Source organism: Phoca vitulina, unplaced genomic scaffold (genome assembly GCF_004348235.1).
Source record: "Phoca vitulina isolate PV1807 unplaced genomic scaffold, GSC_HSeal_1.0 scaffold7, whole genome shotgun sequence".
Taxonomy (NCBI): domain Eukaryota; kingdom Metazoa; phylum Chordata; class Mammalia; order Carnivora; family Phocidae; genus Phoca; species Phoca vitulina.
This window is the reverse complement of record NW_022589710.1, coordinates 50,609,943-50,636,855: the sequence shown is the minus strand read 5'-3', so window position 1 is coordinate 50,636,855 and position 26,913 is coordinate 50,609,943. Positions and strand designations below refer to the sequence as shown.

Genomic DNA, 26,913 nt, shown 5'->3' with positions numbered 1-26,913 from the left:
TAGGGGAAATCTAAGATAGGCAAGAGTTACCGCAAGAAAACATCAAGGAAAAGAAGCCGCTTTCTGAGGTAAGAAGATAGTCAGCTGCTCATGCTCACAAGTGACTTAAAAAAAAAAAAAAAAAATCCCTCCTGAGAGAAAGAGAAATACTGTATGACCTCACTTATATGTGGAATCTAAAAAAGCCAAGCTCAGAGAAATAGAAAGTAGAGTGGTGGTTTCTAGGGGCTGGGGAGGAATGGGGTCAAAGCATACATCCATTTATAAGATGAACAAATTCTGGGGGTCTGATGTACAGCATGGTGATTATAGCTAATAATATAATAAGAATACTGTGTTACATCCTTGAAAGTTGCTAAGAGAGATCTTAAGTGTCTTTACCACAAAAAAGAAATGTGACAGGATGGAAGTGTTAGCTAATGTTATGGTAGTAATCATTTTGCAGTAATATAAGTGTGTCAGATCAACACCTTGTACACCTTAACCTTACACAGTGTTACATGTCAATTATATCTCAAACCCAGAAAAACAAAATCTCTGCTGAAGTACAGAAGGGGAGGGGGCATGAACCGCTACCTTAGCTAAATGGAGACAGATGTCAGAAGTGAATGCAGCTGGTATAACCTTTTCAATGATGGAAAGCAGAGAGGAGTAGCACTCACAAACCTCTGAAAGGAGGAAAAGGGTGAAAAAGGGGTCCAAATTTGAGTAAGTTCCAAGCCTGCGTGGGAGGGTGAACTTGAATCGCACAATTCTGAGTTAAGCCATTACAGCCCAAGAGTGCAGGAGGCTAGCTATGTTGCCAGGACGCTGGGAACACCGAGAGAAAGAAAACATGTATATAATTCCAGCATGGCAGGTTGGCATAGAGCTGTCCCCCGGAGTGAGTATGAACAAGAGGTGAGGATGGCACGGCCCCTGGATCAGCAGCCTGAGCGACTGCATGGACGAGCACCGACCTGCCTGCCCGCCTGCCCCTCTACCCAGTACTGTCCCATGAGCAAGAAATAACCTTCAGTTCCCTTAGGGCTGTTACAGAGTTTTATTTTTGTCTATTTCTTACAGTTATTAGCCTACCCAAACGAATACAGTGAGCATCGATAAAATTCTTAAAATACAGAGCATAGTGTTCATTGTGGTTGTCTCTGGTAGGTAGGTTTGGAAGCTAGGAATGTGTACTTTTCACTTTTTATTTTATCTTATTTTTTTTTAAAGATATATTTACTTATTTTAGAGAGAGAGCTCATGCAGCCGTGAGCGAGGGGAGGGGCAGGAAAAAGAGGAAGAGAAGCCGACTCCTCCCTGAGCTGAGAAAGGAGCCCAGTGGTCACCTGCCCACCTTGCCGGGGCTCAAACCCAGGACCCTGAAATCATTACCCAAGCCGAAACCAAGAGTCAGATGCTCAATCAACTGAGCCACCCAGGATACTCTATTTTATCTTGTTTAAAATTTAATACACATTAAAATGTGTATTAATGTGTTTAAAAAAAATGAAATAAAAGGCATAAAAAAATTCCCCCAATTTAAAAAAAAAACACAAAGGAATATATATTCTATATAAAAATTTTAAAAAATATATAAAGTGCCAGATAGTCCCTTCAATCTTCAAATATGCTCTTCTATGGAGTGGAGCGATTTAGCTGTGTCAGGGAAATATCTGAGGATCTTGAAGCTTATTGATTAGAAAAGCCCAGCCTTGGAGATTACAGGGTGACCAGGGACTGGGTATACTTATCACTCAAGATGGCTCTACCCATGAGGGGGTGGGAGAACTTACTTAAGTGTAGCAGGTAATAATCCTCTTCATTTTGCAGACAAAACAACGAAGACACATTTAGCAAGAGTAAGTGACTGATCTCCTGTTACACAGAGGCAACCCCGGGCCTTAACCTAGGACTTCTAACTCCCAATACTGCTTCATTTATTATTTTTTAATGGTGTTTAAAGGAGATCATCCACCAGAACTAAAAAGAAATTTAAATACTCCTTATTGCTTAATTTCCCTTCATTGGATTTCAAATAAAATAGACATTTCAATGACATTTCAATGACAAGTGTAACAGCGATAACCAAGTGTGCAGTGTTTTCACAAACCAGCAGATCAATAATTTAGCATACATTAGGTTCATTTAATCCTATGACAAGATTCTGGGCTTTTTCTTCTTCTGGGAAACATTTATCCATTCCTTTTTTTTTTTTTTTTTTTTTTAAGATTTTTTTACTTATTTGAGAGAGAGAGAGAGAGCAAGTGAATGTTGGTGGGCAGCGCAGAGGGATAAGAGAATCTTAAGCAGACTCCACACTGAGCACAGATGCCAATGGAAGTGGCAGTGGGGGGGCTTGATCTCATGACCCTGAGATCACAACCTGAGCTGAAACCAAGAGTCCAATGCTTAGCCCACTGTGCCACCCAGGTGCCCCCGTTTGTTCATTCTTAGTAAGAGCAAAGAACAGAGAAATGGGCTTGTTCAATTCAGCTGGTGTTGTGGCGGGTACTTAGCACACCAGCCTGCAGCCCACACAGTTTGGGAAATCAGCAAAGTGACAGGAGAGAGTCCCCAGGTCGGGGAGAGAGAGGCAAAGGGAAGAGAAATGAAGGCTTAGATCCTTCTACTCTTAAAGAACTTTCCAACTTTTTTTTCCTTCCATCGTCCTGTGCCCCCTTTTCTCTCTTAACTATTCAACTGGCATTAGATCATGGCATTTGACTATGATCCTTAGCCTTAGAGATATTTACCCACACCCTCAACGCCCCCAGTTCATGAGGAGAAAGCATGCCAAGCTGGGTAACAAATTGAGGGCAAGAATGAAACTGACTTGGCTTTTTACCTGCAAAGTAAGATGGGGCCAACAGACATGAGAAGGTTGCAGGCTTGCACAGGCAAGGACCCTGAACTGGAATAAGATATCTGAAGAGAAGGGAAGCTGCCCCAGTTGGCATAGTTGGAATTTTAAGAAATACAAATGCAATAATGTGTAAGACTACATTGTGTAAAATAAGAAACCGAATGTGAATAAGAGCCCAAAACCTAGATCTTGGCCATCCCCCAGCTTCTTTTCAACTTACTTCAATTTGATTTTTAATTTTTTTCTAGTCTGCTTTTAAGTACCATTAGTTCAAAAAAAAAAAAAATTAGGAGGCAGGCCACTCTGTCTTTGCCTAGGTCAGCTCGCTCTAGTGTGGAGAGTGGAGAGAGACTGGTTAAAACTAAAGGAATAATTATTGGACATTTATTATGTGCAACTTTACCGTGTGCTCTGGGAGGCAGAGAGAAGTAATAACTAATTAATTAACTACTTTAAAAAGAAGGTATGTATGTATTGGCAAAGCCATAATTTTGTTACCTTAAATACCTTAAATACTGCACAGTACTGAGGTGAACACTGGGACTAAGAATTAAGTACATTAATTTTAAAGTAACATTTTCTGATAGGTTTTTTATCACATAATAAGTCACCCATGTAGTATTAATTTACATCAAGTATTAATTTTAAGATTGATGTATATTGAAGGAAGCCTTAATTTTTTAAAAAGTTTATTTCACCTGATTATAAAGATAATACGTATACATTGTAATAAGTTTTAAACACATTCACATCAAAAGATGTGAAACCTCTCATTATTCCATGATATAAAGAAAATCAGTTTTTTTTCTGTCTTTAAGTATGTTTTGTGTTTTTAAAACAGCATTATGTCAAAAGTATTTCCTCTGGGATTAAATGGCCTGTGACAACAGATTTCTAATGGTTGCTTAGTATTTCATATTAGACCCTTCTAGCTGAGCATTTGAATAGTTTCCCAGTTATTGCTATTATAAATTAATGATGAGAGAAAGGGCTTTTATGTAAACTCTCACTCCTCTATTTATTTTCTTAGGGAAAATTTATTGAAGTGGAATTACTAGGTTAAAAAGTATGAAGTCTGGGGCACCTGGGTGGCTCAGTTGGTTGAGTGTCTGCCTTCGGCTCAGGTCATGATCCCAGGGTCCTGGGATCGAGCCCCGCATCAGGTTCCCTGCTTGGCGGGGAGCCTGCTTCTCCCTCTCCCTCTACTGTTCCCCCTGCTTGTGCTCTCTTGCTCTCTCTATCAAATAAATAAATAAAATCTTTAAAAAGAAAAAGTATAAAGTCTGACAAAGCTCTTGGTGTATACTAGATTCTTAGCCTCTAAAGTCCTGATTTGCCCCTACCCCCTGCTCTCTCTCAAATAAATAAATAAATCTTAAAAAGAAAAAAAAAAAGCTCAGCTAAGCCCTTCTCCATTTCCATGTGATAATTCCCAGAAATTATGACAGCTTGTGTGTAGGTCATGGCAGTGGAGAGGAAGAGGGTACATTTTTTGTATATTAGCGTAGTAGAATCAACAGGACATGGTGAAGGATTAGAAGGGGGTGATAAGGAAAGAAGGTACAGTGATACCCCTCAGGTATCTGGAATATGCAGTATGATAAATGGATGTGCCATGTACCAGCTCAGCAAATAGTGGAGGAGTGGTAGATCAGAGGGAGAGGCTGATTTCAGTTTGGGGCATTTAAGTAGTGAGATATATGTGAGACATCTCAGAAGAGATAGCAAGGAGACCGACAGGTAAATGGCCCAATGCCAAAACGAGAGACCTGGACTAGGTACGTAAACTTGAGAATAGTTGGATAAGGTCACGGGGGGGAGAATTGTAGAGTAAGAAGAGAAGAAGACACAGGTCTGGGTCATATGGAACCCCAATGTTTAAAAGTGAGGAAGGAGCATGGACTAGCAAAGGAGAATGAGAAAGACCAACCAAGATGGTAGAGGATGACCAGGAGTGTGGAATCCCAGAGGTCAAGGGAAGAAGGTTCCGGTAAGAATAGAATGGTCCACTATTTTGAATCCTGTGTCTAGCTGTAAGATGTAATGACCATAGTTTCAGCACCGTGTTAAACGTAACTGTATTAATTGCCTGAATAGGTAGCTTTTTATCTTTGGAATGCCAGCTCTAGGTCACCAACAATTTTAGCGCATATTTTCTACCATCGCAATTCCTATCAGCACAATCTAAGCAAGAACTGGGAAGCCGGCTCATACGAAGCATATAGTGCATTAGCAGGAGAAGGTTGAAAAAGCAGTGAAGGGATGGTTAGAAGTGGGGGTGATGAGCTCCAAGTCCTTCCATAGCCCTAACTCAGCCAATTTACCAATCACATCGACGAAAAAGGGACAGGGAGAGAGGGAGGGCCTCTGAGGAAGAACATCCATGCAACAGAGTAACATTAGGTTCTTTAACTGCTAATGTTCTCACTGAGGCTTTTCAGTAAATGCTAGCAATATGCAATGGCATTGGCCATCAGCACACCTTAGTTCAGTATCTATGCTTGTAGCAAATCCAACCTGGTGAAGGGCTCTGCTTCATAAATAAATCAGAGGGCTTTAGCTCTCTGCTGGGAGTGCCAGGGAAGTTGGGCTGACAGTAGATGAGTAGATGAGATAAATCATTCTATATTGATATTTGGTCTCATGCTTTCCATCTATCTCAGTTCTTTGAGGGAAGAAGAGAGATTTTTCAGCTCTGTTTCTCTCATGCGAGTAGCATAATGCTTTGTTTATAGTCATTGCTTAATAAGTGATTACAAAATAAAGGTATTAAGCATTTGTGTGGCAGGAGTCCAGAAGTCTTTACTTACCCTTTGTGCCAACTAAAACCATTTGCAGATAATAATGTAGGATATATATTAGGCAAATCTGGAGAATGCAAGATGTGCTATTCTCTTATTTTCTAAGATATTAGACTGAATACCTCATATACATAAGAGAAATATCCTTTTAAAAACCCACTTCCAAACTCATCCTCTTTTTAGTTTTTGTATTTAGTAGTTTTCTTTGCTCTATGAAATTAACTCTTTTGCTCAGAGGGAGAAAGTTGGTATTTCTAAGAGAAATGTTAACAACTAGAAACTTTATGAAGAAAAGGCCATAATCATAACAAAACAGTTGCTTTTAAGAGCTGCAGGGTGTATATAGAGCTTTGTTACAAATTAGTTTCTTTGATCTTTTTTTGGAGAAAGGGGCAGAGAATCAAAATTTCTGTCTTTTTAAAGCTATGCATTTTCTTCTGAGTGTGACTTTAACTGCATCTCATGGGTTTTGATTTGTCATATTTTTATTGTCATTTAGCTAAAACTATTTTCTAGTGCCTACTGTGATTTCTTCTTTGACTCATGGTTATTTAGAAGTGCATTGTTTACTAGTCAGAGAACTTGATTTTAATTTTTTGTAAGCTATTGAGACTTGCTTTCATGGCCCTACATATGGTTAATTTTGATAAATGTTCCATGTGTCCTTGAAAAGAATATGTACTCTGCAATTGTTGGATACAATATTTTATATAAGTCAATAAGGTTAAGTTTGCAAATTATGTTGTTCAAACCTTATTAATTTCTTATCAGTATTTTTACTTTTCTTGTATGCATGTTCTATCGGATAAAGCTCTATTGAAACAAATCCCCACTATGATGGTGGGTATCTATTTTATTTTTTCAGTTCTGTCAATTTCTGCTTTACATGGTTTGAAGTTCTCCTACAGATATTAAAATTTAGAATCATTGTATCTCTCTGTAGTAATCCTTTTTATCATAATAAAATTTCCCTTTTTATATATAGTAAGACTTCAGGGTTAATATATAGCAGTATATTTATATCTATTTTCTCTTGGTTATTGTTTGCATGTTAATATTTTTATCCTTATACTTTCAGTCTTTTTATAGCATTGTATTTAAAGTATGTCCCTTGTAAGAAGCATACAGCTGAATTTTTTTTTATTTTATTAACTTACCTGGAAATCTTTGTATTGTAGTTGGAATATTAAGTCCTTTTACATTTAATGCAATTAATGTAAATACTGATTACTTGGTGTTACATCTACTATATGTTTTAGAAGTTCTTCATTACTTCTAATTTCTTGCCCTTTTTGTAGTAATTTTTTTTTAGATTTTATTTATTTGAGAGAGAGAGAGCACAAGCAGGGGGAGCGGCAGTGGGAAAGCAGACTCCCCACTGAGTGCAGAGCCCAACACAGGGCTTGAGGCAGGGCTCGATCCCAGGACCCTGAGATCATGACTTGAGCCAAAGTCAGATGCTTAACAGACTGAACCACCTGTGCGCCCTTTGTAGTAATTAATTTTTATTATTCTATTCCTCACTACTATTAGCTTGTTAGTTATCTATTCTTTTACAGTTATTTTAGCTGTTGCCCTATGGATTAAAACATGTATTTGTTAGGGTGTTGCTGCTGTGAGGAGGGCGGGTGGCAGCAGCAAAGAAAGAAGGAAGACGTGGCAGCAAGCAGGAGTTGGGGACAGTGTCAGCGGTTCAGACTGATGAAACCATCTTGAAGAACACCCCCTACACTCCCATAATCGGTGCGAATTCCTGGGGGAAGGCCCATGTTGTTGACGTCTTGCAGGCCTTGATTCTGGATCTTGAGAAGGAGGCTGTAGGACTAGTGGTAGCGATGCTTTTTAGGATTTGGGGATATTCCCTTCCCCAAAATTTCCTGGAAAATTGACTCATATTAAGTGTGAGTAAAAGGGGTAATAGATTGGAACTCAGGGAAGACACAGAGGTTCCTGTTGAGAGCAACCAGCTAACGATTGCATTTTAAAAGACGATTTCTGTGATTGAGTTGTCTTTTGGAAGATTAAACCCATTTCAAGAGGATTTGGAGCTGGTCCTCGCCTTGAGGAAGCAGTGGCTTGTTTACAAGAAGCCGCTTCTGATCTGAGGATCTACCCAGCCTGCCTAATCAAGGAGAATACTGCTTTTTTATTTTTATGTTTTTCCTATTCTACATGTACCAAAGGTGACAGCTGTCCCTTCCGTCACTGTGAGGTTGCACTAGGAAATGAAACTGTTTGCACATTATGGCAAGAAGGGCACTGGTTTCAACAGGTGTGCAGGTTTTGGCACGTGGAGATTGACAAAAAATGTAGTGAGATTCCTTGTTACTGGGAAAATCAGCCAGTGGGATGTCAGAAACTAAACTGCGCTCTCCGTCACAATATTATGTTGATGGCCTTTTCCTACCTCCAAACAAAACTGTGTTGTCCACTGTGCCTGAGTCACCAGAAGAGGAAGTGAAGGCTAACCAGCTCACAGTTCAACAGAACAAATTGTCTGTCCAGTCCCTCCCCTCAGCTGCGAAGTGTTATGAAAGTAGAAAGTTTAGAAAATGTTCCTAGCCCCACCCATCTACCAGTTGTAATCAATGCTGCAGATGATGATGAAGATGATGATGATCGGTTTTCTGAGGAAGGTGATGAAACCAAAACACCCATCCTGGAACTGCCTTCCAAAGTTCATAATGGATTACAGACAGCCTGCCCAAAAACCTGGGGTCAATTTGAAACAAGATGAATGTTTGAATTTTGGAATAAAAACTCTTGAGGAAATTAAGTCAAAGAAAATGAAGGAAAAGTCCAAGAAGCAAGGTGAAGTTTCTTCTGGAGTTTCCAGTCTTTTACTCCAACCTCAGCCCATTCCAGGTCCTGAAAAAGAGAATGTCTGGACTATAGTGAGGACAGTAATTCTTTCCAGCAAACAAGGAGAAGAACCCTTGGTAAGACCGAGTCTCACTGAGAGACTGGGAAAATGAAAATTTTCAGTAGGTGAGGACAGCAATCCTCCATTAAAGCGTAGCCTTGCACAGAGGTTAGGGAAGAAAGTAGAAGCTACAGAAACTACGAACGCTGACAAAGCACCAAAGAAAGCTCACGTTTCCAAGTCTCTGAAGGAGCAATTAGGCATGTCAGCTGCTCCAAAACATTGAGGAGTCAGCAGAGAGTCACTAAAGTTGGTGAGATCCATGTGAAGACATTAGAAGAGATTCTTCTTGAAAAAGCTAGTCAGAAACGTGGAGAATTGGAACCTAAACTCAAGACAGAAGGACCTCCAAAAGTTGATGATTCTACTTTAGGAACAAGAAGCCCCTCCACTATCTGAATCAAAACCTTCTCTGAGGTCCTGGCTGGAAAGAAACACTGGCAGCAGGAAGCAGAGAGACAAAAAAGCAAAAAGGATGTAAGTTGCATCAAGCTAAAGACCAATAGTGAAATTAAAAAGACAGTGGTTTTGCCTCCTATAGTTAGTTACAGCAAAGGACAATCAGAGGAGCCCGCAGGTGGGACAGTCTCTGCAAGAGGTGCTCATCAAGATGCTGGAGGAAATTAAACAGGAGATGGCACTGCGGGCACAGCAGAGCTCTGAGAGCAGCACCAGCTCCCAGCCTCAGCTTGAGGCCACCCCCCAGGGGCAAGGCAGCTCCTCTGAATCACAAAAAAAAAAAAAAAAAAAAAGGTATAAAAGAAGAGAAGAGGGGCGCCTGTGTGGCTCAGTCATTAAGCGTCTGCCTTCGGTTCGGGTCATGGTCCCAGGGTCCTGGGATCGAGCCCCGCATCGGGCTCCCTGCTCAGCGGGGAGCCTGCTTCTCCCTCTCCCACTCCCCCTGCTTGTGTTCCCTCTCTCGCTGTCTCTTTCTCTGTCAAAAAATAAATTAAAAAATCTTTAAAAAAAAAAAAGAAGAAACTTCAAGAAGGAAGTGAAGTTGCTTCCCAGAGCAGTGTTCCTAGAACAGAGGCTAAAGAGGCTTCAGTAGAGACCACAGGAGTTGGCATCACTAAAATCAAGTCAAGAGACGTGAGACCATGAGAGAGAAGCACGTGCTGAAACAGCTGGAGAGGAAAACCTCACAGAAGGAATAATCAATTTTGACACCCCTTTGGGGAGATGTAGACTCTTGCAATACTCAGATAGCAGAGAAGCCAGTGCTCACTACTGGGTGGGCATCACACGGCACCTGACAGAGCAGCTTCCCACAAAGTCGTCCCAAAAGGCAGAGGTAGAAACCTCAGGCACTGGGGACTCAATACTGAATGTGAGATGTGCAGCACAGACCTTGGAAAAAAGGGGTAAAGCTAAACCCAAAGTCAATGTGAAGCCATCTGTGGTTAAAGTTGTCTCATCCCGCAAACTGGCCCCCAAACGCCAAGGCAGTGGAGGTCCACCCTGCTGTCATGGCAGCTGTGAAGCCACTCAGCTCCAGCGGCGTCCTCCAGGGAGGCCCCAGCAAAAAGCGGCTGTGGTGGTTATCCCACTCCTTTCTGAGGACAAGTCAGTCAATATGCCTGAGATGGAAATAACTAGAGACCCTCTTGTGTTGCCTCCACCTCAGTCCTCTTCAGATTCCTCCCCACCGGAAGTATCTAGCCCTTCTTCATCCCAGATGGCTGTGAAAATTCACTGACTCAGCTCCACCTCAACAAGAAAGCCCCTGCTTTCTGTGGAGGGTGATTTTGAGAAACTAATATGGGAGATTTCAGGAGGCAAATTAGAAGCTGAGATCGACTTGGATCCCGGGAAAGATGAAGATGACCTTCTGCTTGAGCTTTCAGAGATGATTGATAGCTGAAGGCAGTAGAACATTAAAAAAAAAAAAAATTGGAATTACTTTCATCTATTATAACATTTACCCACGATGATCATTTCTTTAGTCTAGAATTTGTCCCAAATCAGAAGTATACCTCTGAATTACCCTTACATGTCCTAGATTCCTTGGGGCCAGATTTTTACAGTCCCTTGATAACCATTTTGTCCATTCGATGCCATGGTTTAGCATTCTATGAGAAAAATGTTCTCTCTTACACATCTCCACAGAAAAACTGAGAGGGAGATCCAAGTCAAAGGCTGCAAGAGAACCTAGTCACTCCTTGAGGTATTTGTCAGTTTGGGCTTTTTCCCCCTTTGCTGTAGTATTTCTTTTATGTATCGTCTTAATGTACTTATTAATGTAACCTGAGTTTGAAAAGGATGAAGACCAGCTGCTGCCCCTGCTTTCACACTACCACTAAACAAAAGATCCACTCCATCTGCATTAAATTGTATGTCTTTTTAAAGATATTTGGAGATTCAACTAAGCTTTAGAGAAGGCTGAGCAGCTCCAGAAGCTTATAATCTGTACATAACTTTTTGAACCTGATTTCCATGCTTCTGCTGCTCTGTAAGCCTCTGGAGAGCAATAGCTAATTTATTATTACTGTAATTTGTTAAGGCTTTAAAGTACCTCAGAGGTCTTCTGAAACTAATTTTTTATTTCTGGGATTCCCTGGATTCTTAATAAGAGATGGTGACATAATGATTAGAGGAATTCTTTTTTTAGCATGAAAGTTGTTCTTTCTCTTCTTCAGTACTTGCCTTCTACTGGCATTGAATTATCACAGGGATAAAAATTGGTTAATTTTTTATTTCTAACTCTCCCAGCAAACTCCTCTTGCCCAGTATTTATTTGGTACCCTTTAGCCACCAGAGGGGGTAAAAATGAACTCTAAGCTGCCAATGTTTATCTCTGGACTGTAGCAGTACACTGAATTATAATATAGCAGGGATTGTTGAGATGCTCTGGGGTGTACTGCATACCTTCCAGTTTTCTTAATTTCTGAATTGAGTTTTCTTTTCTTGATGTCAGTCTTTTTCATATAACCTCAAGGTTTAGACTTGTGAAGGAATAAGTATGGTGGGGATAAGAGTCTTGAAAGGAGACATATTGTACATAATCAGAAGGAAAAGGAAAGAAGGACTTGTCCATTTTTGATATTTTGCTATAGGTGGCCAGTTTTGTTTCTCACAGGGAAATCTGATCCACCTGTCACGTTGGTTCCTAAGGAATTGCTGTTGTAAGCGGCTCCTCAAGAGTTGAACCTCATGTAGCCTTTTTGGGAATATGGAAAAGGAAAAAAGCCACAGGACTGCCCATTCAGTCTTGGGAAGATCTGGATGATTCTGCACAAGCAAGAATGACTTGAAACTTACATATAGACACCTCTCTACCAATCCATCTTCAGCTGACTGAATCAACATTCAGTTGATTATAGCCCTTCTCCAAAGTAGGAGTGGAATGTTCTGGTTTCACCAGATTTTCTACCAGATGGACTTCACAGATATATTCAGAGCATTCCATCCCAAAGCAACAGAATATACATTCTTCTCGAGTGCACATGAAACATTCTCCAGAATAGATCAGGTCAGGTCTCAACCAGTACCAAAAGACTGGGATCATTCCCTGCATATTTTTGGATCACAATGCTTTGAAACTTGAACTTAATCACAAGTGGAAGTTTGGAAAGAACTCAAATACATGGAGGCTAAAGAGCATCCTACTAAAGAATGAATGGATCAACCAGGAAATTAAAGAAGAATTTAAAAAATTACGGAAACAAATGAAAATGAAAACACAACTGTTAAAAAATCTTTGGGATGCAGCAAAGGCTGTCCTAAGAGGGAAGTATATAGCAATTCAAGCCTATCTCAAGAAACAAGAAAGGTCTCAAATACACAACGTAACCCTACACCTAAAGGAGCTGGAGGAAGAACAGCAAATAAAGCCTAAAACCAGCAAGAGAAGAGAAAAAATAAAGATCAGAGCAGAAATCAATGAAATAGAAACCAAAAGAACAGTAGAACAGATCAACTAAAGTAGGAGCTGGTTCTCTGGAAGAATTAATAAGATTGATAAACCCCTGGCCAGACTTATCAAAAAGAAAAGAGAAAGGACCCAAATAAATAAAATCATGAATGAAAGAAGAAAGTTCATAACCAACACCAAAGAAATACAATTATAACATATTATGAGCAACTATATGCCAACAAATTAGGCAATCTGGAAGAAATGGATGAATTCCTAGAGATGTATAAACTACCCAAACTGAAACAGGAAGAAATTGAAAACCTGCACAGACCCATAACCAGCAAGGGAATTGAAGCAGTAATCAAAAATCTCTCAACAAACAAGAGTCCAGGGCTGGATGGCTTCCCAGGGGAATTCTATCAAATATTTAAAGAAGAATTAATACCTATTCTTCTGAAGCTGTTTCAAAAATAGAAATGGAAGGAAAACTTCCCAGCTCTTCCTATGAGGCCAGCATTACCTTGATCCCAAACCCAGACAAAGACCCCACCAAAAAGGGGAATTACAGACCAATATCCCGGATGAACATGGAAGCCAAAATTCTCACCAAGATACTAGCCAATAGGATCCAACAGTACATTAAAAGGATTATTCACCACTACCAAGTGGGATTTATTCCTGGGCAGCAAGGGTGGTTCAACATCTGCAAATCAATGTGATACACTACATTAATAATAAAAAAAAAGGACAAGAACCATATGATCCTCTCAATAGATTTAGAAAAAGCATCTGACAAAGTACAGCATCTTTTCTTGATTAAAACTCTTCACAGTGTAGGGGCGCCTGGGTGGCTCAGTTGGTTTAGCGACTGCCTTTGGTTCAGGTCATGATCCTGGACTCCCTGGATCGAGTCCCGCATCGGGCTCCCTGCTTGGCAGGGAGTCTGCTTCTCCCTCTGACCCTCCCCCCCTCTCATGTGCTCTCTCTCATTCTCTCTCTCTCAAATAAATAAATAAAATCTTAAAAAAGAAAAAAAAACTCTTCACAGTGTAGGAATAGAGAGAACATACCTCAGTATCATAAAGGCCATGTATGAAAAGCCCACAGCAAATACCATTCTCAATGGGGAAAAACAGAGCTTTTCCCCTAAGGTCAGGAACATGGCAGGGATGTCCACTATCACCACTGTTGTTGCAGATGACATGATGCTTTTGGGAAAACCCAAAAGACTCCACTGCAAAATTGCTAGAACTCATACAGTACTTCAGCAAAGTGGCAGGATATAAAATCAATGCACAGAAATCAGTGGCATTTCTATACACTAACAATGAGACAAAAGAAAGAGAAATTAAGAAGTTGATCCCATTTACAATTGCACCCAAAACCATAAGATATCTAGCAATAAACCTAACCAAAGGTACTCAGAACACTATAGAACACTCATGAAAGAAATTGAGGAAGACACAAAGAAATAGAAAAACATTCCATGCTCATGGATTGGAAGAGCCAATATTGTTAAAATGTCTATGCTACCTAGAGCAATCTATACGTTCAATGAAATCCCTATCAAAATACCATCAACATTTTTCACAGAGCTGGAAAAAACAATTCTAAAATTTTCATGGAACCAGAAAGACTCTGAATAGCCAAAGGAATGTTGAAAAAGAAAACCAAAGTTGGTGGCATCACAATCCCGGTTTTCAAGCTCTATTACAAAGGTGTAATCATTAAGACAGTATGGTACTGGCACAAAAACAGACACATAGATCAATGGAACAGAACAGAGAACCCAGAAATTGATCCTCAACTCTATGGTCAACTAATCTTTGACAAAGCAGGAAAGAATGTCCAATGGAAAAAAGACAGTCTTTCAACAAATGGTGCTGGGAAAATTGGACAACCACATGCAGAAGAATGAAACGGGACCATTTCCTTACACCATACACAAAAATAGACTCAATATGGATGAAAGACTTAAATGTGAGATAGGAATCCATCAAAATCCTAGAGGAGAACACAGGCAGCAACCTCTTTGACCTCAGCCACAGCAACTTCTTCCTAGACATGTCTCCAAAGACAAGGGAAACAAAGGCAAAAATGAACTATTGGGATTTCATCCAGATAAAAAGCTTCTGCACAACAAAGGAAACAGTCAACAAAACCAGAAGACAACCTACAGAATAGGAGAAGATATTTGCAAATGTCTTACCAGATTAAGAGCCAGTATCTAAAATCTTTAAAGAACTTATCAAACTTAGCACCCAAAGAACAAATAATCCAATCAAGAAATGGGCAGAAGACATGAACAGACATTTCTGCGAAGAAGACATCCAAATGGCCAACAGACACACGAAAAAATACTCAACATCACTTGGCATCAGGGAACGACAAATCAAAACCTCAATGAGATACCACCTCACACCAGTCAGAATGGCTAAAATTAAAAAGTCAGGAAACAACAGATGCTGGTGAGGATGCAGAGAAAGGGGAACCCGCTTACCACTGCTGGTGGGAATGCAAGCTGGTGCAGCCACTCTGGAAAACGGTATGGAAGCTCCTCAAAAAGTTGAAAATAGAGTTACCCTATGACCCAGCAATTGCACTACTAGGGATTTACCCCAAAGATACAAATGTAGTAATCTGAAGGGGCACCTGTACCCCAATGTTTATAGCAGCAATGTCCACAACAAACTATGGAAAGAGCCCAGATGTCAATTAACAGATGAGTGGATAAAGAAGATATGGTATATATATATATATACACACACACAATGGAATACTACTGAGTCATCAAAAAAATGAAATCTTGCCATTTGCAATGATGTGGATAGAACTCGAAGATATTATGCTAAGTGAAATAAGTCAATCAGAGAAAGACAATTGTCATGTGATTTCATTCAAATGTGGAATTTAAGAAACAAAACAGGATCATAGAAAAAGGGAAGGAAAAATAAAACAAGACAAAATCAGAGAGGGAACGCCTGGGTGGCTCAGTCGTTAAGCGTCTGCGTTCGGCTCAGGTCGTGGTCCCAAATTCCTGGGATTGAGCCCCACATTGGGCTCCCTGCTCAGCGGGAAGCCTGCTTCTCCCTCTTCCACTCCCCCTGCTTGTGTTCCCTCTCTCGCTATGTCTCTCTCTGTCAATAAATAAATAAAATCTTAAAAAAAAAAAAGAAATCAGAGAGGAAGAACAAACTATAAGGGACTCTTAATCATAAGAAACAAACTGAAGGTTGCTGGGTTGGGGGATGGAGTTACTGGGTGATGGACATTGGGGAGGGCGCATGATGTAATGAGCAGTGGGTACTATGTGGGACTGATGAATCAATGAACTCTACCTCTGAAACTAATAATACATTATACTTAATTCAATTTAAAAAATAAATACTAAAAAAAGTATTCATTCTTTATAAAAATCTAATATAAGTTAGTACTGTTAACATTTCTCAGACAACTCAAAGACTTTAGAACACTTTAACACCATTTATAACCCTCCCATCCTTTGTTTATTTGTGTATTTTAATTTTGAGGCTATATGTGGTCCTTGCTTTGCATGGTTCCAATATGCATAATATGAAGTTACCATTATTTAGTTAAATTTAAATAATAGCTGGTCCTGGCAACATAGTTCAAGTTGTGGCTACCATAATATATTAACTGTGAATAACTGCACGGAGTACAAACTTTGCTGTTAGCTCTTCAGTATGTGCATCACTATGTAAATAACAAATGCATATCATGATAGGTGACCAATTATACCACTTCTTTCAAAGTCATTGGTGATTGGTCACTGAACATCTGTTATTCAGTTGCCTCCTTGTCTTCCAGTGATAAACCCAAATGACATTTTATAGAAATGGATAATTGAAAGAGGGAACTGACCAGCTGAGATGAAAGAGCAGCAAAGAAACAGAATGTGATAATGCTGGAAGTGAAATTTGAATTATATGTAAATGCAGTCATAGGAGAAATAGCTGACCTCGTGAATGTTGATACTGCCACTGTTTGAGAGACTCTAGATATTCAATCAAAAGAACTTAGTGAAGGCAAATTATTGACATCAATGAGAAAAGTGGTTGCAAATAAAAGGATGAAGATGTCCCAAAAGAAATGATGCTGATTAAAAAAGTCTCATTAAAGGAACTCTTAGAAATATTTTATGACATTGAAAGAACAGAGAATTAAATTTTGGAAGCTGATCCAGATCTAGAAAGAAGTATGACAATTTGCCAAGACATTGATATGATGCTCTTGCAAGTTACATAGCAAAGAGAAAAAAGGCATGCACTGTTCAAACTACGCTTGATACGTTTTTTTTTTTTTTTTTACAATGAAATAAAACATTTTAGTTCTAAATGTTTTTAAAGTTTAAAATTACAGTGTATTGGGGCACCTGGGTGGCTCAGTTGGTTAAGCGGCTGCCTTCGGCTCAGGTCATGATCCCAGGTCCTAAGATCGAGCCCCATGTCCGGCTCCCTGCTCAGCGGAGAGCCTGCTTCTCCCTCTCCCTCTGCCTGCCGCTCTGCCTACTTGTGCTCTCTCTCTATCTCTCTGTCAAATAAATAAATAAAATCTTTAAAAAAATAAAATAAATTTACAGTGTGTTAAATAAGTATCAGTTTACTATTTTTCCTTTCCCTATACATTTATAACCAATAGAAAGAAAGGTTTTACTGTTTTGATAAAAACTTTTAAAAGTCACAATCACAACTTTTTTCACTGATTATTAAGATCACTTTGCATAGTTTCAGCATGCAGTTTCATGATCCTGCACCATCATGCCGTGCAAGGATTGCCTATATTTTAAGCCCAGTAAGATATTTTTTGTTTTGTTTTGTGTAGCCAAGGTTCATTTTTATTTACCTTTTCTATTGTTTTTCATTTCCTTCTGTACTTCTGTGCTACCATTTAGCATTATTTTCCTTTAACGTTAAAATTCCCTTTAGTAGGTTCTTAATATGAGCCTAATGGTAATGAATTCTCTTGATTTTTATTTGCTTGAAATGTCTTTCTTTTGCCTTTAATTTCAAAGAATACTTTTGGTGGGTTGGCAGGTATTTACCATTGTTATTTTTGTTGTTCTCATTGTAGGTATCTTTCTATTGATTTTATGGATCCTATCTTTTCTGTTGAATGAATAATCAGCTATCAATCTTGTTGCTACTTCTTTGAAAGTTTGTGTGTATTCCCCCCCCTTGGATGCTTTTAATAATTTTCACTTTGTCTTTGGGTTTTTTTTTTAAAGATTTATTTATTTATTTTAGAGAGCATGCAAGGGTGGGGGGAGGGGCAGAGGGGGAGAGAGAGAGAAAGAGAAAGAGAGAGAGAGGAAGCAGACTCCCCACTGAGTGGGGAGCCCAACGTGGGGCTCGATCTCAGGACTCTGAGATCATGACCTAAGCCTAAACCAAGAGTTGGACCCTTAACTGACTGAGCCACCCAGGCACCCCTTGTCTTTAGTTTTTAATACCTTTACCATGATGTACCTTGATGTGGTTCTTTGTATTTATCCTATTGGGGTTTGCAGTACTTCTTATATATGCAACTTAATTCCCTTATGAGTTTTAGAAACTTCTCTTCAAATATTGCTTCTCTCATTCTTTCTCTCTTCTTTTTTTGGGACCCAATGATAGGTATGTTAGACTTTTTACCGTATCATATATTTTAAAGATTTATTTATTTGAGAGAGAGAGAGAAAGACAGAGAGAGAGAGAGGGAGAGGGGGGGAGAGAGAGAGAGAGAGAGAATGCATGCATTCAAGCATGGGGGGGACAGGGAGAGAGAGAGAATCTCAAGCACACTCCCTGCTGAATATGGAGCCCAACATGGGGCTCAATCTCATGACCCATGAGATCATGACCTGAGCTGAAACTAAGAGACTCTCAACTGACTGAGCCACCCAGGCACCCCTACTGTGCCATATATTTTTAAATTTTCTTTTTTCCTCTATGCTGCAGGCTGGATATATTCGTCTGACTTATCTTCCAGATTACTAATTCTCTTTTGAGCTGTGTCTAATCTGTTGTCAAACTCATGTGTTTAGATTTTATTTCAGTTATTGAATTTTTAAGTTCTTGTTTCGATTTGATCCTTTTTATAGTTTCTAATTCTATTTTGAAATTCTCTATCTTGTCTTTAAAATTTTGAATATCTTAATTTTAGTTACTTTAAAGTCTGTGCCTGATAACTCCAGTACTCCAATATTTGAAGCTTCTGTAATCATTTTCTGTTGTTTGTTTTCTTCTCTTGATTTTTTTCCATATATTCTTGTTTTGTTTTGTTTTGTATGCCTGTTATTTTTATTGATTTAAAGCTAGGCTTTAGCCTTCATGAGGGCTGATCTATTTCCCATTATTCCATACTTCTGGGGTAAAGCTTTTTAGGGATCCGAGTTAAAATCTTGTGATGTTTGTTTACTAAGGAGCCATCTTACTTTGTAAGCCCTGAACTCCAGTTTTTGGTTTGCTAGCCCTATGAGATTTCCTAAACTTCTGTTCAACATCAGTCTCTCAGTTATTGCTTATAATTCACAGAATACCTCAAGAGGAAAACAATCAAATGTTGTTTTTGGGATTTGCTTCTCTCCCCTTAAATCCACTTAAAGATTTTTTTTCCCTATCTATCTTCTCTAGTTACTTTCAGATAATGATTGATCTGATGTAAGCTTGTCTACCATAGCTGGAAGTAACATTCTGAGCCTCAGTGTCCTTGAAAGCAGTATAATATAGAGAATAGGGTAAGAAATTTTGAGTAAGACATTTAAGGTATAAAAATTCTGCTCTTACCTCCTCATAACTGTGTGACTAAGGAAAACATATATATCCTCTATGAATTTATGTTTTTCTTATATAAATAATGGAAAAAAATAATCTCTACTTGATAGGTTTGTTTTTTGAGCCTTAAATGAGGGGGTTAAATACAGAAAAAAATGTTTAGTATAACATCTAGAACATAGTAAGATTTCTTTTTAAAGATTTATTTGAGAGATAAAAAAGTAGAAGGGGGGCAAAGGGAGAGAATCTTTCAAGCAGACTCCCCACTGAGTGCAGACCCTCATGGGGGGCTCGATCTTATGACCCATGAGATCAGGACCTGAGCCAAAACCAAGAGTCAGACACTTAACTGACAGCCATCCAGGTGCCCCTAGAACATAGATAATACATATTTTTGTTTCTTCAAGAAAATAATTAATATTTCATGGTATTTCATAAAATTAAATGGCTGCTTAGAAGAATGTAATGTGATTATGTACAACTTTTAATTGATTGTAATGTACTAGAGAAATAAAAACAGAATAATTACTTATGAAGTGCACTGCCTGGTTTTAATGTGCTAGGCACGGGATTACATGCATTATATCATTCAATATTTATACTAACCATATGAAGTTGAAACTCTTATTACCCTTATTTTACAAATAAAGAATGTGAGACTAGGAAAGATTACATGATTGTGCAAGGTTAGGTAGTGAATGGGCAGAGAAGCCAGGGTTCAGATCTGATTCTAACCAACTCCAAGGCCAGAGTTCCTAAACCCACTTCTTTTCTAATCCCTTGAAACTACATTTCTCTTTCCTAATTGAGAAAAAATGTTAGATTTGCAGAATCTTGCACAGTCCTGGAATCAAGTCAGTAGTCAGTAAATATTTATTGACTCATTGACATCCACACCAATGAAATCTGCTGACACAGCAGTAATAGAATGAAATGACAATTTAAGAAGAAAACTTCTAGTTTTGTCTTTACCTTTCAACCATGGAAGTGGAATTTTGGATGGATTAACAAACTGTGAGAACCAGTTAAGAATTTAATCATAAATGGAAGTTTTGACCCATGGTCAAAAACCCAGCTGTTACAACCATCTAGAGCCCTAGAATTATCAATCAAGACTGGCTATGGTGGAGTCTATGCTGCACTTTTCATTGTACTTACATGTGAGTCATTTTACTCAAATTGTAGAAGGAATGTGATTCCAGCCGCTGCAGAGTTGCATCTATTGACAAGTAACTGAATGTCACAAAAATATAAAGCAAAGTAGAAAGTTAGTCGGGTTGTGAATGCCATACATATCTCAAACATTAATCTTAATAAAACTTCTTTGCCCAGGGCTTCCCAGATCAGGCAACATGATTTCTCCCTAATTATGTTAAAATTAGTTATACTTTTTTCAGATCCTGTGATACCTGAAAGCTTCCCAATTCTTTAGGTCCTATTCATCTCTAAGGTTTCACTCAACTGATACTTCCTTCAGAAGCTTTTCCTGAATTTCCCAATTAGGTCAAATTTCCCCTAAGTATACCTCATTACTCAAGAACTCCTTTCACTAATTATCACAGTGCAACTGTCTTATTGTTTGGATAATATTTGATTTATGTTGTCTAATTAGGCTATATATTCTCTGAATTGGAGAACTGTGTCTGTTTTGGGTGGCCTTTGAATTTTGAGTGCCTTTCATAGTGCAAGGCATGTAGTAGACTCTCAATAAATATGTGTTAAGGTAATGAATGAATGGGTGAATAGATGAGTTACTCAAAATAGCAGAAAATGAAAGACATTAGAAAAGAACACAAGAATTAAAAAAGAGGCATTATTAATGGAGTATGTGATAGCATGGGATTAGAAATACAGTTTCAGAGATGAGAAATCTATAATTCTCTAGTGGAACATTCCATAGGGTGGTGACTACATATCCACTCAAGACTTCTCTTCTTTATTTTGATGAAGCAGAAAATTCAAGATTTGTCTTGAACTTTGTAAGCAAAAGATAACTCAAATAAAAGTTTTAAGTATGAAAAGAGAAAAGAGAAACTTCTAAGTACAACTTGTCAAGAATACATAGGGAATATTGTTTTGAAGAGTCTCCACAAATTCTATTCCTGTAATGAGAATGACTAATGCAGCCAAATTCAATGATTGTTTTTTATTGAGAGGCATCTCTGATATTTGGGAAAACTAAGAATTAATAAATGGTATCCACTTGTAGTCACAGCAGAGATTCTCAACCCTGGCCATAGAGTTGAACTACCCAGGAAGCTTCTAAAATTTACATATGTTCAAGACATAATCCAGGATAATTAAGTCAGAGTTTATGAGGGATGAGGTGCAAATACTTTTATTTTTAAAACGCTTCCTCAATGATTCCAATGTGCAGGCAGGGTTGAGGACCACTCATCTTAGTTTGAATTAAGTCTGTCAGCAAAATACTTTCATTAATACAATGTTTATGAGAGGAGTTCTGACTGTTCCATTTGAGTTTCTGCCATGGTCATTGTGAATATTCTAATGGTCCTGTACTTTCTGTTTTGATTTATCTATTCTCCAAACAATTATCCTTTATCAGGTCTCCCAAGCCATTGCCACTTGTGGATAACATTATGTAAATTATTTTGATCCAAATATATCTTTAACATAGTGGAACCAATGGAAGACATTGAAAAGATTAATTTATTGTGTAGAAATCGCAGAGATTTATAATGGATGAAGCTGAGCCATCTGAAGGACAAGATTAATTTTGAAGACTGCAAACTTGTTTTCCTAAATATTACGTCATACCTATTGCTCTAAATTTTCTACTGAATTTCTTAGTTTAGGTGAAGTTTTCTCAAGGGGTTACTGGGATGGTCACTCTGCCCATGTCATAATAACTAAAGTTCTAGTTCTCCAAATGAATTATACATCCTCAAAGGGCTCTTACAGCTCACTTGTGAAGACAACATGTAGGAACCATTTATTCAGTGGGATGAAGGAAGTGATTCCCTGCTTGCTTATCCCATTTTTATAAACAAGAAAAATCAGATCCCACCTCTTCCTCAAATTTCTTCTTTAGCCTATAAGTCTTATGTAATCACTAGGGTGACCATATCATTTATCATCCAAACTAGGATATTTTTGTGAGTTAACACAGGCTGCTATTAATAATTATACCTGAATAATAGGTGGAAATTTGTCCTGTCCCAGGCAAACCTATCTAGGATCACCCAAATGATTTCTCTCTTGCCCCCTAGACATACCAGATCTTTAACGATTACTTATGTATATCTGTGTGCTTTCATTCAACAAATATCTGTTGAATATTTACTCTATGTCAGTAAATGGGCATTGACAAAACAGATCTGTTCCCTAGCTTCAAGGAAATCACAGTAGTGGGTAATATAGGTAAGTAAATGGGATTAACATGTAGAGTGATAAGTGCACTAATGTGGTTCAGGGAACACTTAACCAGACTGGAGAATCCAGCATAGTTCCCATGGAGGAAGTCTCAACAAGGCCTTCAAATCTGCCTGGGTGTCCTGGCAGGAGCCAGCCGTCCCTCTTTTATTGCCCATCACTTTTATTTTAAACCTCGTATTTCTAACTCTTCACCCTCAATATTAGCAGATTATCTTTTAATAATTTGTAGAAAAGACTGAAACCTTGAGATAAGAATTCCTAGAATTCTCCACCATGAAGCCTATTAATTTACCTGTACCTGCCTCCTCCCTTACTACTACTTTCTTGTGACAGTATAAAAGATGACAATCTTCCTGTAGCAAGTCAATTGCTCTATTTGGATACCATCCCTTCTTGCTTTCTCAGGGACCTCATGCCTTAAAGTTGTTTGTTCTTCACTCTCCTTAGCCTCTCCCTCTCTACTGAAGCCCTTCCCTGGTCTCAGTTACATCTGCCTGTTTATGACTCTCAAATCTCAAAAAAACCCCTACGCGAGTCTTCCCTGAGCATCCATCCCCCATACCCAGCACTTCCAGTCCTCCTTCCTCTACTTTGCTTTTTTCTTTTTACCATATCCATTATTCCCTTCTAAACTAGTATATATTTATTATGGTTTTGGTTTATTGCCCATTTCCTTCCATTCAAATGTAAACTCCATAGGGGCATCAATCTTTGTCTGTTTGTTTCCTGATGTATCTTCATCTCTTAGAACAGAATAAATATTTGTCAAATGCATGAATAAAAAATTATGTCTGTGTCCTGATGTCTGCTGGACATAGCTTGCTTGATGCCTCAAAGGCACCTCAAATGCCATGTGCCCCAAATTGAACTCCTAACTTGCTCCCTGACCCTCCACAGCAAATCCACAGAAAACTTCTCTAGTGCAGCAAATATGCTCATCAGCTACACACATGTCCTAGTCAGACACTTGGATGAAATTCTTCTCCATCTCTCTCCACCTCCAAATCAATCAACTTTCCAGTTTGTTGGTTCTCTCCTATTTATTTCTCACACACGGCCACTTTGTTTTCCCTCAACCATCATCACTCAGTTCACAATCCCCTTTCCCAGGACACTGCATCAACCTCCTCACTAGCTTCCTGTCTCCAGTCTTACTCCATTTGACTCCCTTTCCACAGCACAGGGGAATGTTTCTAAAACACCTGATCTGTCACTTCCCTGCTTATAACCACTCAGTGGGTTGGCCCCTAGGGAAGATTTCAAACTGCTTTACATGGTTCACAAGGCCCTGAACTTGTTTATTCCCTGGTTTCATTTTTCTCTACTGCCCTTCTCCCAGCTTAAGCTCCAGCCTCAACAAATTTATTTTAATTTAACTGACAGCCCAGCTTTTCCCTTCTGCTTGGAACTATCTTTCCACCTCCCCCCGCCCATCCCACCACCCAGATAATGCAGATTAAAAGTTAGGTGTCATTTAATCCAGGAAGCCTTCCCTGACCACACTTTCCATCCAGGTAACATGCTTCTTGTATGCGTTCTATAGCACTCTATGACTGACTCTATCATAGCACTATCACTCTCTTAGGAATGAAAGTGGAAGCTATATGAGTATTGTCAGCTGTCGTATGTGAAGCATCTAGCAAAGTGTCAGACACAAAGTAGGGCTCAATAAATATTTGTTGAATGAATGGATAAAGTAATGGTCAAGCTATTGGGACATCCAAGTAGAGGCACCAAATAGGCAATTATATAGGAATTGAGGGAAAAAGAAGAGCTAAAGGGGAATTTGAGGTGTTTAGCTTATAGGTCACTAAATGGTCATGCCATTAAAGGGAGAAGGAAAAGGAACAGTTTAGCAGGAAGATGATGGGTTTATTTTGGATTTGCTGTTTGAAGTGACTGTGGGACATCAAGATGATGATATTTGGAAGGAAGCTTTTATTTTTATTTATTTTTTATTTTTTTAAAAGATTTTATTTATTTATTTGACAGACAGAGACATGGCGAGAGAGGGAACACAAGCAGGGGGATTGGGAGAGGGAGAAGTGGGCCCCCCACGGAGCAGGGAGCCCCATGCAGGGCCTGATCCCAGGGCCCCGGGATCTTGACCTGAACCGAAGGCAAACGCCCAACGACTGAGCCACCCAGGTGCCCCGGAAGGAAGCTTTTAAAGCAGGCCTGACTTGTAGGAACAAATCAGGGCTGGAAATGTTCATTTAGGAATTAGTTGTGTTACATAATAGTGAAGCCAAAGGAATGGGAGTGTTCCTTCAAGGAGAGGAGGGTATAAAGGAACTGAGACAAAATAAAGAATGAACTGATCTTTAAAGAATTGAATGAAATGAATAGGAAGCTAGGAAAGGAGACTGAGGAAGAGTAGCTAAGGTAAGATGTTAAAAAGAAGGATGACAGCAATATCCAGGAAGTCAAAGAAGATGAGAATTTGAAAAAGGAAACGCTGGTCAGGAGAATAAAAAACTGCAGAGATATTTAGCGGGATGGTTTCTCAGCTTCAGCATTGCTGACTTTTGAGACTAGAAAATCCTTTGTTGTGGAAGGATATTCTGTGCCTAGTAGGGTGTTTAGCAGATCCTTTGCTCTACCCAGGAGATGCCAGTAGTCCCCTCCTCTAGTAACAACTAAAAATGTCAAATCCCCCTGAAATGACACAATAGACAATAAATGGTCATGAAATGAATGAATTTAGCCCAAATCAATACAGGTTGTTCCTGGTTGTATTGTCATTTAGTGTGCCTGAATTATCTTCATTGCTTGTCAGAATCCATTAAACAAAATAAGGCCCTGGTTCATTTCATATACAGTTATACTCTTGTCAACTCAATATGGAAGTCCTTTTTATCCTTGCTCTTGAGTGTATAGCAATTCAGTTTTCTAAGGTTTAGAATTATTTTTGTGTTTTTTTTTTTTTTTAAGTGAGAGAAGTCTGACATCATTACCTATGTTTCTGACCAAATGTAAACATTTTCCTAGTGGTAAAATCAACTTTTTGGTAACTAGGAGAGATGGACTAGAGATAGATATATAAATCTGTTTATGGGGGAGATTCCTGGCTAAGGTTTTACCACATCCCAAGATACCTTAAAATACATTGAGAATTATTAAATTCTCAAGACCAAATTTGCATTAGAAAGAAAGCATTTAGGAATTTGGGATTAGAGATGTCACAAAATCAAATAAACATCTTGTACATAAATTTTTCACATACATTGGAGATGTAGATATTGACTTATACAAGTACAATATATATCAAGTATTTGTCTTGATAAAACACATTTAAAAAATAACATGGCACAGTTGCAAACTTTTATTTATATTTTAAAAAATGACTTACATCCTGGAAATATTGGGCAGATTTGAAAAGGCAAGACTGGGAATGGTTTTCAGATGAGTCTCTGTAAACTTCCTGTGAAAATAACATTTACACAATTAGAGTTTTAATCATTGGATTTTTATAATAAATCACCTTAATTACAAACAATACATTATTAAAAGCATGCTGGTCCTTATGATATATATTTTATCATACATAATCAAGGAAAAACAAACATACAGTTTTCCCCCAACAAAATAAGAATTGAGAGTGAGATTCAAATGCAGAAAATAAAACTTCAAACATCATTTTTGAATTTGCAGTGAACTCGTATGCCTTGTTTGACATCATATTCAAATTATTAACTGGAGGGCAATATAACATTTTCATAAGTTTATTAGGACTACTGAATACACATCATGCACATGTCAATGGAAATGTCTTGGAACGCCATTGGAATATATATGAAGAGCATATTAAGAGCATTAAATGCATGTGATATATCTTAAAGATTAAAAATAGTGGTATGGTTACAATCTTTTTGTCCAACCAAAGATCTCTTCAGTCATTATCTTGAGCTTATCATCTACTTGCTACAGTTTGGAAATAACTGACTGACAAGGAACTAATTCTCTTGTGACATCTTTATCGCATATGCAACTTAAAGGTTGTGGCTTTTCTTCCAGTTTGCTTTTTTGGATACTTTTCAGAAGGCCGAGATTATTTTCCTTATAGGTAATAAGACATCTTCATGCATTTCAAGATGTCTGTCCACCAAGATGTTCCTTTTTTTTTTTTTTTTTTAAGATTTTATTTATTTATTTGTCAGAGAGAGAGAGAAAGAAAGGGAGAGCACAAGCAGGGGGAGTGGCAGGCAGAGGGAGAAGCTCCCCACTAAGCAAGCAGTCCAATGCAGGACTCCATCGCAGGACCCTGGGATCATAACTTGAGCTGAAGGCAGACGCTTAACCAACTGAGCCACCCA

General features: G+C 38.6%; 1 protein-coding gene and 1 pseudogene across 3 annotated transcripts in view; one reads left to right on the top strand and one right to left on the bottom strand.

The window, feature by feature from the left end:
* Positions 1-26,913, bottom strand: part of TSHR (thyroid stimulating hormone receptor) — a 154,697-nt gene that overhangs the window by 44,435 nt on the left and 83,349 nt on the right. For 2 of the 3 annotated variants that reach the window (XM_032404632.1, XM_032404635.1), the window contains exons 2-3: positions 25,950-26,021; positions 20,360-20,434 (exon numbers count right to left, since the gene is read on the bottom strand). In XM_032404632.1, the coding sequence (XP_032260523.1) occupies positions 20,360-20,434; positions 25,950-26,021 (147 nt within the window). The remainder of the gene's footprint in view (positions 1-20,359; positions 20,435-25,949; positions 26,022-26,913) is intronic. The other variant, XM_032404634.1, reaches the window with a different exon arrangement.
* On the top strand, positions 4,783-10,451 carry LOC116632568 (annotated as a pseudogene).